At 35.0% G+C, this 16,882-nt stretch overlaps 1 protein-coding gene across 1 annotated transcript in view; it reads left to right on the top strand.

Moving 5' to 3' along the window:
- Nucleotides 1-16,882, top strand: part of Smp_133590 (hypothetical protein) — a gene marked incomplete at both ends in the record, with an annotated part of 65,204 nt that overhangs the window by 32,480 nt on the left and 15,842 nt on the right. Inside the window, 6 exon segments of the mRNA XM_018796343.1 lie at nucleotides 2,129-2,360; nucleotides 6,111-6,296; nucleotides 8,763-8,820; nucleotides 8,920-8,973; nucleotides 9,035-9,109; nucleotides 11,833-11,901. Of these exon segments, the coding sequence (XP_018650565.1) occupies nucleotides 2,129-2,360; nucleotides 6,111-6,296; nucleotides 8,763-8,820; nucleotides 8,920-8,973; nucleotides 9,035-9,109; nucleotides 11,833-11,901 (674 nt within the window).

Below are 16,882 nucleotides of genomic sequence, written 5' to 3'. Positions count from 1 at the left end.
GCTCCACGACCAAACCATCCAGCTCAGAGAACAAAACTCCATCAAAATCATCCACTTGAGCTACAAATCTTCTCCACCGTCTCAAATTATACACAGTTTATGCAAGAAAAGTGTTGACTAAAGTTGAGGTCGACGTGTAGATATAGATTAATGTAAAAAGACTATGACTTTGAAACAATTAACAAGTTGTTCATGTAGGTTGGTAATTTTATTCTATAATAGGATTGATTACGTGCCCAAACAACAATCGAAATCCTATCTATATTTTGGATCCGTTATTTACTATATAGTCTACCACCGCTGACCAGGCCTAATATATACGCCCGACCATCACTACTGACCTTGAGCCGGTAGCTAGGCCCTTATTGGCCAACTCTTGGCGAGTTCCTCTCGATGCCTTACCTTTAAGACTATAAGTAGCAACCAGCCCTTATTTTATGTATATTTCAAACAGATGTGGTTTATATATAGACATATCAAACAGTAATACACCGTAAAATGAAAAATAACACATGAATGAACAAAAGTGACTATATGTAAGGAAGACTAAATAATAAGATGGGGAACGAAATAAGAGAAACAAGCCATACGACAGTGGTTTATGGGTACATATAAAGCCTACCGTAAATGGTATATATATATATATATATATATCTGGGTTCTACTTAGCTAATTGGTCTTTTTCGTATACACCTGAGCTGTGTATCTTCTCCATCATCTATTTCCAGATAGATTTCTACGTAGCCAATATCAATAAATCGTGAATTTACATTCATTTACCCTTTGACCTGTAATAGTACTTCCATCTCTCTTAAAATTTAGATTTAAAGGATTCAGTTTAATTTTTACTGAAAAAGGTGATCTTATCAAACTGAGGATGATCGAAAGCTTTTGGCTTGACTTCTTTTGACAAAAGAAGTTGTGAGCATGAGACCAATTAGCTAAAAAATCAATAAGATAATTCTTCGTAATAATATCATCTACTTATAAGTAGTATAAAAATGATCATGACCAAATTTAAATTATTATCTGTATTATTTTTACACATGTATTGTGCTTTTAGTCATGCTATTTGATCTCACATTACTACCTATCAATGTCAATACATCAAAGAAATTTTAATAAATAACAACTTATTAATTGCGTATTAACCTCAGTTGGGTTACGGTGATAAACTCCAAACGTTGGGCGGTTATCTCTCTAGCATTCAACCATACACATTCCCTACCCTACCTGGTCTCACTGCATAACATACAACATAATACACTCTACTTTAAAATCTGTGTGAAAACCGTTCAACAGCCGTGAAGTAGAATTTTTAAAAACTCATGATTTCAGGTTACAGACTCGTAATTTGAATGCTTTAAATACAAGTGTGTTGTGTGAAATAAACCGATGATTGTTAATAAACACTTAGGAAGCTTGATTTAGTAAATAATAGAAGTATCAACGTGCCATCAGTGAAAACCTTATCTCGAATCATGGCAAAATATGAAGGGATTTCCCTTGACCGAAAACACAACTTGAAAGATAATTTAGGCTTTTATCATAAAATTGTAAACATCATCATGTACTTTTCTGTTGCCTAAACCGTAAACCAGTACAACTACTGCTCTCATTAGTTGTCTTATTCTAACACAGAAGGACGAAATGTGCACGGTCGTTTCCTTCATTTAGAATATTTCGTTTACTCCGTTCACTGTACACAATAAAACCTAGGTTAGGCATACGTAAAGTCACTTGATTAAGCCATAGGAAATTCACTGTATATCAGAAACCTTCGGAGTAATAACGTTTCATTAGTATGAGAAAAAACCATCAAGTGAATAGATTCCTTCTCATTTTAACTACCTCAGGGAACAGATATTTTTTAAGGGTAGCATGGAAACAACTCTTTTTTTTCAAGGATGTATTTAAGTTAGTTGACCGGGTATTCTGTCCTCTTTTATCTGTTGAGTTGAAGTTTTGTAGTTAGTTTCTAAATGAGTAATTTACATTTCGATTACTTCTATCGGTCGTTAACCGATTGTTAGTCATTTAATTATACTACTTTTCAACATTTTTTTCGTAGACAACTCTGCAACTTAATACATGTTTATTTCTTTTTTTGATTTTTTTCTATATTCAGCGTCTAATTATTTCGCAACCATTGACCGATGTACTTCAAAAAAGCCCTGCACTCGTAGTTGTTCTCCTGATTTCACTAGCGCTAGACATTCTCTTCATATTTCATCGTCAGAAACAACTCCTGTACCTTCGCCTACATCTTCATATAACAAAGAATCTTATAAAGAAGAAACAACACCTGATAAATGTCTTCCACATAAAAAAATATTTCATGATATCAACAACTCAGTCAAGTAAATATGACGTATTTTAGAAGTTTTGTACTTTTCATCGTATCTTTTTCTTAGCTTGTGGTTCCACTTTCTATGATATTTTTGCAATAAGAAATACTTCATTTTTGTGAGACAATTCAATCCAAAAATATGATAAGTCCATGAAGTCATAAACTGGTTACATTTGTCTATGTTGATAGGTCCAGACTATCTGGTTGGGGTCCACGCAATTTTCGTAACCAATGCTTTGATACGTCGAATAACATGACTCAGAATTGGTCATATTGATACAGATTCATTCACTCTTTATCTTTCTTTAGGTTTTAGCTTTTAAAGTTATCTTTTACTTTGTATTCCATCAATTCATTCTTGTCGAATCATATTATCTGTCCCTAATATTTTTTTACTAACGCTGTAACTGTTAACATTCCTACTACTCTGGGATTTGTCTTGCTCATTCGATCTCACTGTGTCTATGTGTTGTGTCCACTTGATCCACTGCAAATATATTTATCGTATTCTACATTGCTTATGACTTACTATAAATAGTAGTCTATTGTTTCGGTTACATAAATGTAATATCTGACCCACAATTAAAGTACATCATTTTGTTTACTGTTAAACGTTTTAAAAGTTTATTAACAGTAAATAATCAATAAGCTCAACGATAAAAATTGTACGGTGGAACATTAGACATTAGTTTTATTGCTTTTCTCAATCAGTCAGTCATTCATAGGCAACGTAAAACCCTACACATACGTGCATTGATTCAAGTTGCAACACCGAAGGATGAAACTACCAAGCTGAGTCCCAGAACAGTAGAAGTAATAACAGTATCTGTAATAATAATAGTAGTAGCAGAAACAATTGGGCATAGACAAATGAATAAAAAGATTTCGTGAACATGAATCTAACAGAAGACAAAGAGTGAATGTACTTAGTTCATTGGCAACTGACTCTGAGTCATTTCACTCAAAATCTATAACTATTACTTACGATAATCACGCGGACTTCAACCAAGTAGTCTACACTCATCTGTATGGCTCAGTCCAATTGTCTAATGACTTTATTTAGTTTATTAGTTTGGCCATCCCAGGCTTGCTTTTAGCCTACTCTTAGACTGGACAACATCGCTCGCCGAGGTAGGTAGTAGTTTGGCATTCCTAATATTGTGTTCGTTATAAAAAAATACTTTACTGATATGTTACTGTAAAATACGGTCTTTACTACTCACTATTATCTTCACATGTTTTTAATTTTATTTTTAAACTTTTTAATTTCTACTATCGTTAATTCTGCGAATACTTCAATTTCCTTGGATATCATCACGTTGACTTTTGTCGTTGCACAATATGTAAATTATAGCACCTGAAACCGATGAATACCTATGTCACGTTTTTCATTGTTTTAAACTAACTGACGTCCATTAATGTGCAATGATGATTCATGCCCGCCATTTACTTCACTATCATAGTAATCCAGTTTGTATTTTGGTATTTCGATGCTAAGGTTCACTCAGTCTCATTTTGCTTCACTGTGCCTTTTAATTTCTTATTAAACTCCAGTGTACTATTTTACAGTTTCATCTGTCAGGTGTTTTGCTATCATGTAGTCGGAAACGTTTGCTAGTGTCTAGATCAACCACACTTAGTGGTGTGAGCGTTAGCTTCTTTAAGATTGTCAGTACACCTTCCTGGTAAGTAACAACTATCATAGTATAGTGTTTCTTACTAATTGGTTCCAAATAGTAAACTCAATGTTAAGTAATAGTAGTGGTCATATTGTATGCTGCTCGATAGAATTCTATCAGGACTAAGTAACCAGAAAAGTATAATATCTACTAATCAATATATCGTCCAAGTTTCATTCGTAAAGTTAGTTAAGCGATCATATTCACTAGACAATTGTCTTCTGCTCTTTTTGTTTGAAATTTACTCAGTCAAACACTTTTCTTAAATTTTTATAAGATTCTTTAATGATGGAGTTTTGTTCAGCATTACTTTTTTTAACTTGATGGTAATATGTCATATGATTGGAGTCTACCAAATAGATCAACCAAGTAATAATGAATATCATGTGCATAACGAATATTTAACTGAACCAAATAAATTTTATACTGTTAACAAGACTAATTAGTGTTGATACATATTCCTGTGTTGCATTTGTTCTTAAGTCTATTCATGGTGTATTCATTCTTAGTTGAACTGTAGTTTGGATACCCTAATCAATGGTCTTCCGCTAATCATGTTTCTTTACCATAATGTACAATGTCTGAAACTTACTCGGCCTGTCAGTATCTATGTTATGAATAAGAACACAGGTGGGGGCGACCAATGCATATGGGTAGGAAGTTACAGAGTATGTAGGTAAAATATGGGAACCATACATTATATACTTCATTTGTAAATTTCCATCAATTCTCCTTCACATTCTGTATTATTCTCCCGATTCATGATTCCTTTCTAATTTTGTTTCTGTTTTCTTCCAGTTGACCTTCATAGCCTTCTGTCAAGTTTTATACTTCCGACTGGTGTTACATACTACTTATGTCGACAGACATTAGTAGCATACACCACACCTGTAGATGTCAGTAATTTATTTTATTTCTGCGTTATATTTATCCACATGGCCGCAAACATTTTCATGGCCATGAATATCGCTATCTTTCTGCGCCATAGTTTAACGGGAATTTATTCATAATAATATTTGAAAAGGTGATAGGGATTTTTATTGATTATGGTTTTCAGGTCAAATCAAATCAGGTTTGATGTATAATTGGACCCTATTGGCCATTATAGTCTCTTTGCTTTATATTTCCATTTGCCGACAGACTTACAAGTAGTACGTCAAAATGTGTTGATTTTTCCAGGCTATAGAAATGATTTGTAGCTCAAGTGAATTTTAAACGTGCTAATGCTGTCCAGATGAATGATGAAAACTTTACGACTAAACCGCCCAACTCAGAGAATAAAAACTTTACTAGAATTTTTACGGATACATCTTTTGAGTGGGAAATGTGTTTGTTCATGTTCAGTCAGCTAAACATGTGGTCCTAATTACAACAAAGATATTTTCTGTCAACATTAAAAAAACTGATAAATGTGGCGAGATATAACTGTGTGGCTCATTTCAAAGTAGTTTATCAATTTTGTTTCGTACTTAAAAGTGGCTGAACAACTCTGATTACGTGTTAGGGATTCACTAACCTGTTCCCAGTATTGATACAAAACTAAACTATTCTAGAGATCTTATTCAGAACGATAGTTTTTATAAGGTTCTCTTTACGAAGAATGCTTAGAGATGGTTAGTTTATGAAACGGTACTTCTGGATAATGGTTATCCTAACTGGACTAGTGTTTATTACTCTATCACATTCTCATGCATGAGTTGTTTGAGATCTTATGAGACATTGTTCATAATATAAGCTAATAGTGGTTCTGTAGTTAGGCTAATGTCCAAATCTTCAGTGATTGTAGAGTCCTGAGTTCATTTCTGGTCCCTCAAGTGCCTTTATTTGAAATTTCTACTCAGATAAGCCGCTGAAAATGCTGCATAGCAGAATATCTAACCTCCTTTTGTCTCTGTGAAGATTGTATAGTTAGTAAAAGTCATCACAAACTAGCTGGTCATTACAATATACATTCACAGTTATTGCTGTATGCGAACAAACCATTCATTGAATTTACCTCCGACCAATCTCGTATTGACTTTTTGAATGAATATTTTATTTTGTTTAACGTTTATTTCCTCAATTGTTTTCTAATGAACTAGACCTAATTGTCACATATGTCATCTACCATCAACATCCGATACAAATCCTAATCGATTTACTTCTCCTGTTACTTCATCACGATGTGCTATATGTAAAGCGGCTAATGTTCCGGATTTATTATTTTCTTCATCAGACTTTCCTCCAGAACTAGTGATCATTGGTAATCCAGCTCTAGTACAAGCACGGTTAGTCTATGAAATATATATATAAACTGAAAGATGTCAGTCTATTCTTTAAAAATGATAATAAATTTAGTATCCTTCATATACAAAGTTTATTTATAATGTTAACTAATATCTGTTATCATTAAACTAATATAGCTTAAGCTGTTGGTTACTTCTACAAGAACATCTAATGTCTCATTTTCTTTATGTTTGCATTCATGATGTTTTTTTTGGAAAGATAGTGAAAGCTATCACATTTAAATGACCTGGCTGAGAAAAAGCAATTTCACCACAGCCATTTTAGTGCAAGCTACAAATCTTCACCACTTGTTACAAATGTATTTGAATATTTGATATAGTTAACGTCGTTTGGTCACTTGATTAATGTATGCTCATAAAATCAAGATTCATACCCAAGCGTCTCAGAGGTACGACGACATAACAACAGGTTAACCCACGGAACTTTATTCGTAAAGGAAATTATGCAGTCATTATTTGTAACCAGAGTACTGTAAAATTCTGTATCTATTATTCACTGATCAGTCTTCACATGCTTTTAATTTTATTTTCAACTATTGTGGATGTCTAATACTAAGGAGTCACATTAGATTAAAACAACTATCCATCACTTTCTGATTCCAAGTGATTGTTTAATTATGGTCAGTTGATGATTATGACTAGGAAACTCATGGATTTCCACATACATCTTTTACAATTAATAACAGTTATGTCCTTACTATTGACTAACTTTCCGGAATCTGTAGTAAGAAACTGTATTTGGCGTAGTTTAACTAACAGAAATGAAATCGTTCCCTACCTGTTTTATCTTGATAAATACATAGACTATTTATTCCCGATTCAGTGATGCTAAGGTATTGAGCCCGAACGTTTGATTAAGCTCAATCTTGTGTATATTCTTTCATGGATATGCACTGATCTGAAGTTTTAAACTTATTCGAATTGGACTTCCCCTACTTCGGTTTGATTAACGGGTTAGTATCACTAGCCCTTATGTTCGGAATATGACTTCAAGCTGAGTACACTAATCTGAACCTCAATCACAACTTCATGCAATATTTTATTCTCCCAGAGATTTACCAATTTTGTATTACTGATTGGAAAAAAAAATTAAATCAAGATTGTTAATTAAAGTGGATAAAAAATATGACAAAAACTCAATCTTCATGTTATCTTGAACTGATCAAACTCTATATCTCATCGTATTCTATAGTTGAATTCGTCAAGTGATACAATTCAAAAACCATCTGTATTAATATAAAAAGCCCATGTATTCGACATCTTCGTCGGAATCCTATGTTTTAAGATTACTTCGTCCCTGTGCAATTCACTTATTATGATCATTGCTCGATATCAGTATTATAGTTTTACATTCGAATTTCATTGGGCACACATGTCCCAAGTTATAGATTTTTCATGACTCTCTAACGGACAGTTATTAATCTATCTATAGAACACTTATCCCACTACGTTTGAAAATCTGGTTAATTTTTCCTTTTATAAACTTAGCGTGCCCCCAAATGCCCTGGTACGGCCGATAGTGGTGAGAGTCAGCTATCTCTCTCCAAATGCTCTCACATGGCCACGCGTATATAACCTCTGCCACACAAGTCCTACTCATTGCCTTCTCGTGGCATTACTGTTGTTTACGAAATTGAGAGGACAAAAGCGAGTGTCCGGTGCTTTCACCGGGTTGGTGGACACGGAAAGTTTACCTAGGGGAGTTGGAAAACCCTGATTCCAAACCATTGGTGTACATGGGCTCCAGTATCCTGAAGGAACAAATGGTGTATGAATCAATTGTTGGTCATCGGCTACCATGGGACTGCATCTCCTTACGATGCTCCACTGCCTTGTGGATCAGACCTTCAGGGTGTGCCCCCCTAAGAAAACCTCCTGCTTCATTTTGGGCACCTGGGCAGTACCACAACCCTCATACAAATCGAATGAGATTTGTGCGGCGCATATGTATCTGATGCTTCCTTGTACCAATATTTATGTGTTTAAATAAATAAATAAAATTGGCTTGAAAATACCCAGCTATCCATCAAGCATCATTTACTGATTAATTCAGAATAGTTAATTGCTTCAATAACCATTATTATTATTGTTATTACTATCACTATTATTATTACGAAGGTAGACTGTTCAAAATTCTGGACCACGATGCTTTGTATATTTTCCTCTTTCTCCTCCTCTAATCTTTGAAGAAATGATAGGTATTTTCTACAGAATTCACCTATCAAAGATGAAAAAGGACGCTATGAGAGCAATACTGATCATAAGCAGTTACAAATTAATATAAATGGCAGTTAATTACTTTTTAACAAAAGTTTGTATACACATAGCCTTGAATATTCACAAATTAAATGCTTCTAAAATGAGAACCGGGCACCTTTTTTCCTGCACATTCACCACTGTAATTAAGCATATAATACTAAATAAACTGAGTGTTATTATTTTCTTTAGAGTTTGTCGATCAAAGAAAGATACTAAAGGTGAAGTGGCAGCAAGTGAATTAAGTGAGGTTAGTTTCGTCTGTGTTCTTTTTTGTTTGTTTGTATGGTTCCATTTGGTTAACTCCCACTTATTCACTTCACTCATTTTTCTTTCCACACATTTATAGATTCTCCCCTTCATTGATTATGAACTACATTATCGTTTAATGCAGAAATTGAGGGTAAATTCCCCTATTGTCTTATCATCGATATATACATATCTATTATTTTTACCTAATTTAGTTACGTAATATGAATGGTTTGTTTGGATTGAGATATCGTATAGCTGTTGGAGAATATATGATTGCTGCTATCGCTGTAAGTCAATGATGAATATTATATATTTATATATCTGTATGTATATTGTTGAGGATCGGTCATGTACCAACTTAATGACAACATTACGGATCATTGTTGAACAATTAATTGAATAGAACTCGTCACCATACTTGAACTTCCCTGATTATGAGAAGGCATTCGACAGTGTGGATAGGAGAACCTTATGAAGCCTTCTTCAACAATTCGTTGTATCTGGATCATCAATAAAAGACGGGATTCATACGACGGGCTACACTGCAAAGTTGTGCATACAGGGCAGCTCACAGATACATTCCAAGCGAGTATCGGAGTCAGAAAAGGCTGTTTACTTTCGGCCTTTCTCTTTCTTCTGATGGTTGACTGGATTATCAAGACCACCATGTCTCAAGGGAAGCACGGAATACAATGGACAGCTTGGATTCAGCTAGATTATTTGAACTTCACAGATAACTTAGCCCTCCGATCTCATACACAGCAGCAAATGTAGGTGAAGACAGTCAATGTATCAACAGCCTCTGAAGCAATAGGTTTTAATATACACAATGGAAAAACAAAGATCCCGGAATACAACTCAGAGAACGCCAACACAATCACACTTGATAGAGAAAATATGGAAACTTTTATACACCTGTGGTGGTCGATATTCGATATTATCCCTAACTTCGTATATTGTTCGTCTTGATAACCGTTACTCGATAACGTCCCAACGGTGTATAAATCAGAAGGCGAATACGAAGGGCTGATTGCGTTTGTTATTGAACCACACACAGGTATCCAATATTACGGGCACGTTAGGCAAGCATGAAAGAGCAGTGCCGTAAAGCAGGCGAGTGAGTGTGAGAGCCGAATGAGTGAGTAAGCGTGTACAATACGGTGTAGCGTAGAGCAGAGCAGAGAGCAAGCAGTAAACAGGATTGAGATGTACATATATATATAAGTGGAAAAGCATGAGTCATCGGATCAATTAAGCGATTAATAATAAAGCTAGCGGAATGAATACATGCGTAGGCAGCAAGCAATGTTCAAGCGTATATAATAAAAGTACAATGGTATAGATAGGTTGTTATTGTATGTATGACTGTCCATCAAATAAGTTAACAAAAGGGCTTAACCAGATTAGATGTAAACAAACTCAATTGTATCTGAGCTGCTATACACCCTGGACAGCATAATCGATGAACAAGGAGGATCTGATGAAGATGTGAAGTTGAGAATCGGCAAAACAAGGACGGCATTTTTACAACTGGAGAACATCTGGAACTCAAAACAACTGTCAACCAATGTCAAATTCACAACCTTCAATACGAACGTCAAGACAAATAGTTCTACTGTACGGAGCTGAAACATGGAGAACTACTACAATCATCAGGAAAAAGGTACAAGCATTTATAAACAGTTGTCCTGATTTCGATTTCCATGGGTATGGTAATGAATAGGCATTGCCGAGGTGTCAAATACTACGACTAAATGGCCTTCCAGTGCTTCCAGGTTTTTAATGGTGGTCCAACATTGATCGATTTCTGATTTCCATGATAAACGTTTAGTTTAGCATTCATGTATTATGTACTGAAATAGTGATTAGATAATCGTTTCGATACAATTAAAATCATTAGTGACACGTTGGTATTTTCACGTCAATAAGACTTGATTCAAACGACGAGGAAATTAGATTTTTGTACACAATTACATGAATGAATGTTTTGAACAAACAGCTGATTATATTCTAGAAAAACGAATCCTTTTTGTGCAAAAAAAAACATTCGGTATCGTCTATGAAGTCACGTTGATGGGTTTCTGTTTGAACTCCATCTGATTAATGGTATGATTTATATCACAGATTCAAAGGGTTTCAAGCTGAATGGCCTTTATATAAGCCTTCTTCAACTAAATACCCCCCCCCCAATTCACATACTACCCGACAATATTATTTCGGTGATCAGTACAGCATGATATGTTATCAAACCATAAACAATATATTTTGTAGAACCAGAGAGTCTCTTTCTCGCTCATCAAATTCATCATCAATCCTTAAATGTTTCTCATTAGCAAATGTGTAGGGCTATGATTTGTCTGCTATAAAAATCATCTTATTGTATCGGATGCCGGCTCAGTGGTCTATTGGTTAAGTGCTCTGACGCGAGACTGGCAGGTCCTGGGTTCGAATCTCGCGAGTGCGGGATCGTGGATGCGCACTACTGAGGAGTCCTACAATAGGACGAAACGGCCGTCCAGTGCTTCCAGGTTTTCCCTGGTGGTCTAGCTTCAATTGACTCACGCTTTCAACTATGAAAATAAATTTTTATTTTACTTGTGAATAAATTTATTTCAGGTTAACTTCTTTTAACAGTGAATAGTCTACAATTAAGTGAAGCTATAGTATAAATCAAAATATCCTGTTTTGTTTATACTACTCAACGCTATTTAATTGCTGAATTTAAATGTAAATTTCCACTAATTATTGGTCGCTTCATATTGGTAATAATCTGAATTATCCCTTTGCTGATATCCAAGAACGAATACTAATCAGTCTTAGTTAGCATATATACAACTTAGGCATACTGCTGGTAGTAGAATCCAGGAATAGTGTTTCATCACTTGCTCTCTTTATTAAGCAATTCTACTGGTTCACACAGTTTGTTTTCATAGTTTTAAAACATCTTAGTATACATATCCTGTTATCTATTTTGTTCCTATTTTCACTTATTGATTCCCCCTAATACAGACTGGTACTGGTGTATACATTGGTGCTTTACCGTCACCTCCACCTCCTAGAATTATTCCGTCTTTACAGGTGAGTGTAAGTAATTCACCATTGATCAAAACAACAAAATTTTCAGTCTATTTCTTTTTATTAATATTGAATACTGAATAAGTAGTCTGTGTAGTCCAATATTAATTCTAAGGATTAAAATGAATAGAAGTTATATCAGAGAATTCAAAATTTGGTCATAATTTAGATTCATGGTATTTGTATGGTTGACCTTAGTTTGTCATTAGCATAAGTTCATTAAGCAAGTAAGCTACGTGTGTTTTAGGTCATTCACATATAGTTATCTCTAAGCTAACTACTACTTTATAAGTAAGAAAACTTTGTCATCCAACTTATATGATTTGATTATTTTTCTCATAGGTTTTTAGACCAATAATCGATGTCATTGATTTTAAGTTTGTCTATATCTGTTATATCTAGAACTTATATATTTTTCTTTCTATACCGCGTTCAACTTGAGCACTTGAGCGCTTGAAACCCAAGTCGCAAGTCAAAATACTAGTGGGAAGGAATCTTATTCCAAATAGTGTCAAGTATGATAAAAAAAACCTCAGGTTTTTCAAAGTTGGAACCATGAGTCAATTAAAGCTAGACCACCATGGAAAACCTGGAAGCACTGGACGGCCGTTTCATCCTATTATGGGACTCCTCAGCAGTGCGCATCCACGATCCCGCACTCGCGAGATTCGAATCCAGGACCTACCAGTCTCAAGCCAAAGCCCTTAACCGATAGACCACTGAGCCGACCGGCATCCAACGGTGTTAATGTCTAACTTCAACCGATCCACGATGTTTGAGCAACCGTTCACCAATTGTCTTCAGTGAGTTGTTATCTCACAACAAACCTGGTTGAACTCCACTGGTCACTGCTTCCCACTAGAACTCAAGGAAATATCTCTTGAAGTCAGTCTCTTCTGATTAAAACCTCATGTATTTTTAGTTTTTAATAAAAACGAAGTCATTACAGTCATCCAATCCTCATGTAGTGGCCTTTATCATTTGTCCGATCGGCAAGCCATATATCAAGATTCTGAAATGTTCTTCCAAAAGATGATTAGATGGGCTGTCTTCTGCTCTTTCTGAGCTTCCTTGAGTTCACCGCGGGCTGTCCCTACAATATCCCAGTGACTCTCAGTCTGTTCTCTATCAAACTTGTACCCTTAAGGCGGCTAAAATTACATATTAAGAAATGCTTGATGATTTCGTTTAAAAAAGTTTGTTATTCCTTCCAAGTTTCTCGTCAATTATCATGGTAGTCCAATTGGATTATCATGTCCATAGTAGTAATTTGATCTGTATTGCAAGTGCCGATTTCTAATTCCTACTGTTTGTATTACATTTGTAATTCATATCTAATCTTTATTTTACAGTCCTCAGCAATCCCTGAAGATCGATGTGGTTACGAAAGATTAAGAAGGAGAATTGATGACTATCTGAAAAAAAGTCGTCAATTGTATCGAATTCCCGTGAGGTTAAACTATTTGTTTGTTTTTTCCATATTCCTTGATTTTTTTTCTTATAAATTGTTGAGTTTCATAGTTTACATAATGAATTGGCCTTAGGTAACTAATGAAAACCAGAAAGCACTGAAAAGTTGTTTCATTCTAATATGAGACTGTTCAGCACTGCGCGCACCCATTACCACAGTGAAGATCGAAACTAGTACTTTCATGTCTCACAGAGAGTTCTTAACTTTAAAACCGCTCAGCCGTCAACTTATGGTAGTTATGATGATTTTTTTCTGGTCAGCGTTTTTTTAACAAGGTTCTGTTTTCGGGATAGGGTTCCTAACTCCGTGCTCAACCTTCTTTACCCGAGCATTGAATCAGTATTGACTCTAGAAGGGCTCCAGACGGAGTTCGGCAACGAATGGTATTTAATAATTGGTTGTTATCACTGGTCTCCAGACAATAAGGCGTGGCTCACACACAGGTTCACACAAGATTGTTGTAGTGAAATTAAGCTCCCATTGGTACAGTCGACTATTTATAATGTGCGTAATCTGATCGTATTATAGGGTATTGTTCCCTTATAGATTGTTATACAATCAAAAGGTTTTTAAAATTATTTCATATTCGATGTTATTTACCACTCTGCTACTGTTATTTTTGCTATGTATATTTTTTCATTCATATCAGTTTCTTATCGTTGTGGTGATAAGAGGTGTGGCGCAACCTTTCCCCACGCCCACTTATGTTGTGACTTTCTATGTTATGTCTGTATGTTTATGTGTGAAAATTTTATACAAAACAGATCATTTAAAATCATACCTATATATATGTCTTCTTATCTCTCTTTCTCCCCTTACTTATTGATTTTATGTTCAGTACAAACTTGTCACAATTCTATATCCTAAATTGATTTTATTCATATTGAACTTTTCAATGTTTATTTGTAAACTGTACAATCGATACAATATATTTATATGTGCAGAATGATATGTTAATTAAGAGATGCAATAAACTGTTGATTTACTTGTTGTCAAGTAAAGCACAACACAAAATCGGCTTAGATACAAAAAGATTTATTATCTTCATAAATGAAATAAAATGTTCTGTAAAGATATCTGTCCGGAATATCAATAATCGTTTTCCTAATACCATGTATTGTTTTAAAATGAAAATTATTTTACAATCAATAATAATGGATATATAGGATCCACTTAAGGGAGTTGGAAAACTCTAATTCCAAACCGATGGTGCACATGGGTTCCAGGATCCTGAGGGAACAAATGGTCAGTGAACATGCTGTTGGGCACCGGCTACCATGGTACTCCATCTCTTACGTTGCTCCACTACCTTTTGGATTAGACCTCTAAGTCTAAGGCTCGGGGTGTAGCCCCTTAAGAAAACCATCTTCGGTTTGGGCGCCCGGGCGGTATTCCAGCCGTTACAGAAATCGAATGATTTGTGTGGCGCATATATATCTGGTGCCTCTTCGTACCAATATTTATGTGTTTAAATAAACAAATCAATAATGATCGTGTTGTTGTATCATGAATGTATTGATTCCATTTGTACAAAATAAAACTACTCAATATTTTCTGATTTTTAGTTACCGTTTAACTTAAGCTAATCAATAATTTAGAGAACAACAAAGTATAATTCTTATTTATGAATTCAAATTGTAATGTTTGCTAGATTGTTTACAACCTTTAGAAATTATCGGTTAAACTAAATTAAATTAGATTCTACAGTATCGTTTAAAACCAAACACTTAACAACTTCTTCAAACAGATAATGATAAATGTATCAACTTAGCAATAAACAATAAACACTGGACCACTGTGTGTTGTTGCATAGATTATTTAAGGCTCTTATTGTTGGGTAAATGGCGCATATGTTCATCAGTTCAAGTTACTACATCATATGATGAAATTATCAAAATACAATCCCTAGTTTGTGGAAGTAGTAACAGTGTAGTTCGAAAATGGAGAATGAATTCATGGATTAAAAAGATATAAGATCAATTTAAAACATGAGATTTAAGAGAAGGAAAAGAGTAAACAGACCTATAGTATTCTTACCAATCCTGACCTGTCTCTCAACGCATCCGACCATTGATTATGATAATCGCGGGGATCCCAACCAACTAGGCTCAATTCACCAATTAGCAACTCAATAGATCGATTCTAAGTTTTGGTTTAGCTTTCCTTATTTTTCTCCCTACCTGCAACAAAAAACCTTCCCCACAGAATTAGGCAGTAGTTAATCATACGTAATAGTTGTCTGAATCACTGTAGCCAGTGAAAAATACACCACCTCACTTTGAAAGTAACTTTCATTCCAGGATCCCAACAGCTAAAGAACCATTGAAAACAAGGGAATTTTTCAACTAAATAATCTAAAAACATTATACCGCAAAACTTTAAGCTGATAGATTCATTTTCTCAAATAAGACAACATAAATAATCATTATTGTAGATTTCTAAAGATAAACCTACAGTTAAATAAAACTGTTTATAGATCTTTTGTTTTCTACGACTCACTAATTGTTGTTACTTACTTACTTACTCCGCCTGTAGCTTCTCCGGGGGCTTCTGCCAGTCCCAAGCCCGGATAAAGGAGGAGTGTTGGGCATGGGGTTAGCGACCCCAGCCCGTGCCCCCAAATGCCCTGGTACGGCCGAGAGTGGGGAGAGTCTGCTCTCCCTCTCGAAATGTTCTCACATGGCCATGCGTATATAGCCTCTGCCACACAAGTCCTACTCACTGCCTTCTCGTGGCGGGAGTGTTATTTACGAAAGTGAGAGGACGAAAAGCGAATGTCCGGCGCTTTAACCGGGTTGGTTTACACGGCGAGTCCACCTAGGGGAGTTGGAAAACCCTGATTCCAAACCAATGGTGCACATGGGCTCCAGTATCCTGAAGGAACAAATGGCGTATGAACCAATTGTCGGTCACCGGCTACCATGGGACTGCATCTCCTTACGATGCTCCACCGCCTTGTGGGTTAGACCTTTAGGTCAAAGGCTCTGTGTGTGGCCCCCTCAACCCTCACACAAATAAATGAAATGATGACTTGTACTGACAATCCCCATCCCGTAGAAAACCAACTCGCTAAAAAATCGCTAACTAATTGTTGTTAATCCATATTAAAATGTACTTTGGGAAAAAAAATAATAATCCCATTTTAAATATTTAATTATATATGTATATGTGATTATTTACATAATTATCATTTTAGGATATGGATTATCAAAGTAACTTAACAAAACATGATAAATTTGAAATAGACACAATGAATGACAAGTATTATACTATTGACAATTGTACAAATCATCTTCAATTCATTGAAAATGAATTCAGTCAACTAGATATCAATAGTAATGCAACAATAAATAATCTTAAACAATCAACATTATCAACATCTGATTTAATTCATTCACATAATACTGATGATACATTATTCCTTGAAACTAGAGAACCAGAAATTGAAGAATTAGCTGTTCTATTACAAGATCCTTTTCAACCACAAGGTAAATTTCTTTTTCTATTTTATTTC

The sequence above is a fragment of the Schistosoma mansoni genome, chromosome 2 (genome assembly GCF_000237925.1).
Source record: "Schistosoma mansoni strain Puerto Rico chromosome 2, complete genome".
NCBI classification, from domain to species: domain Eukaryota; kingdom Metazoa; phylum Platyhelminthes; class Trematoda; order Strigeidida; family Schistosomatidae; genus Schistosoma; species Schistosoma mansoni.
Note: the sequence above shows the minus strand (reverse complement) of the source record. Positions and strands in the feature narration are given on the sequence as shown.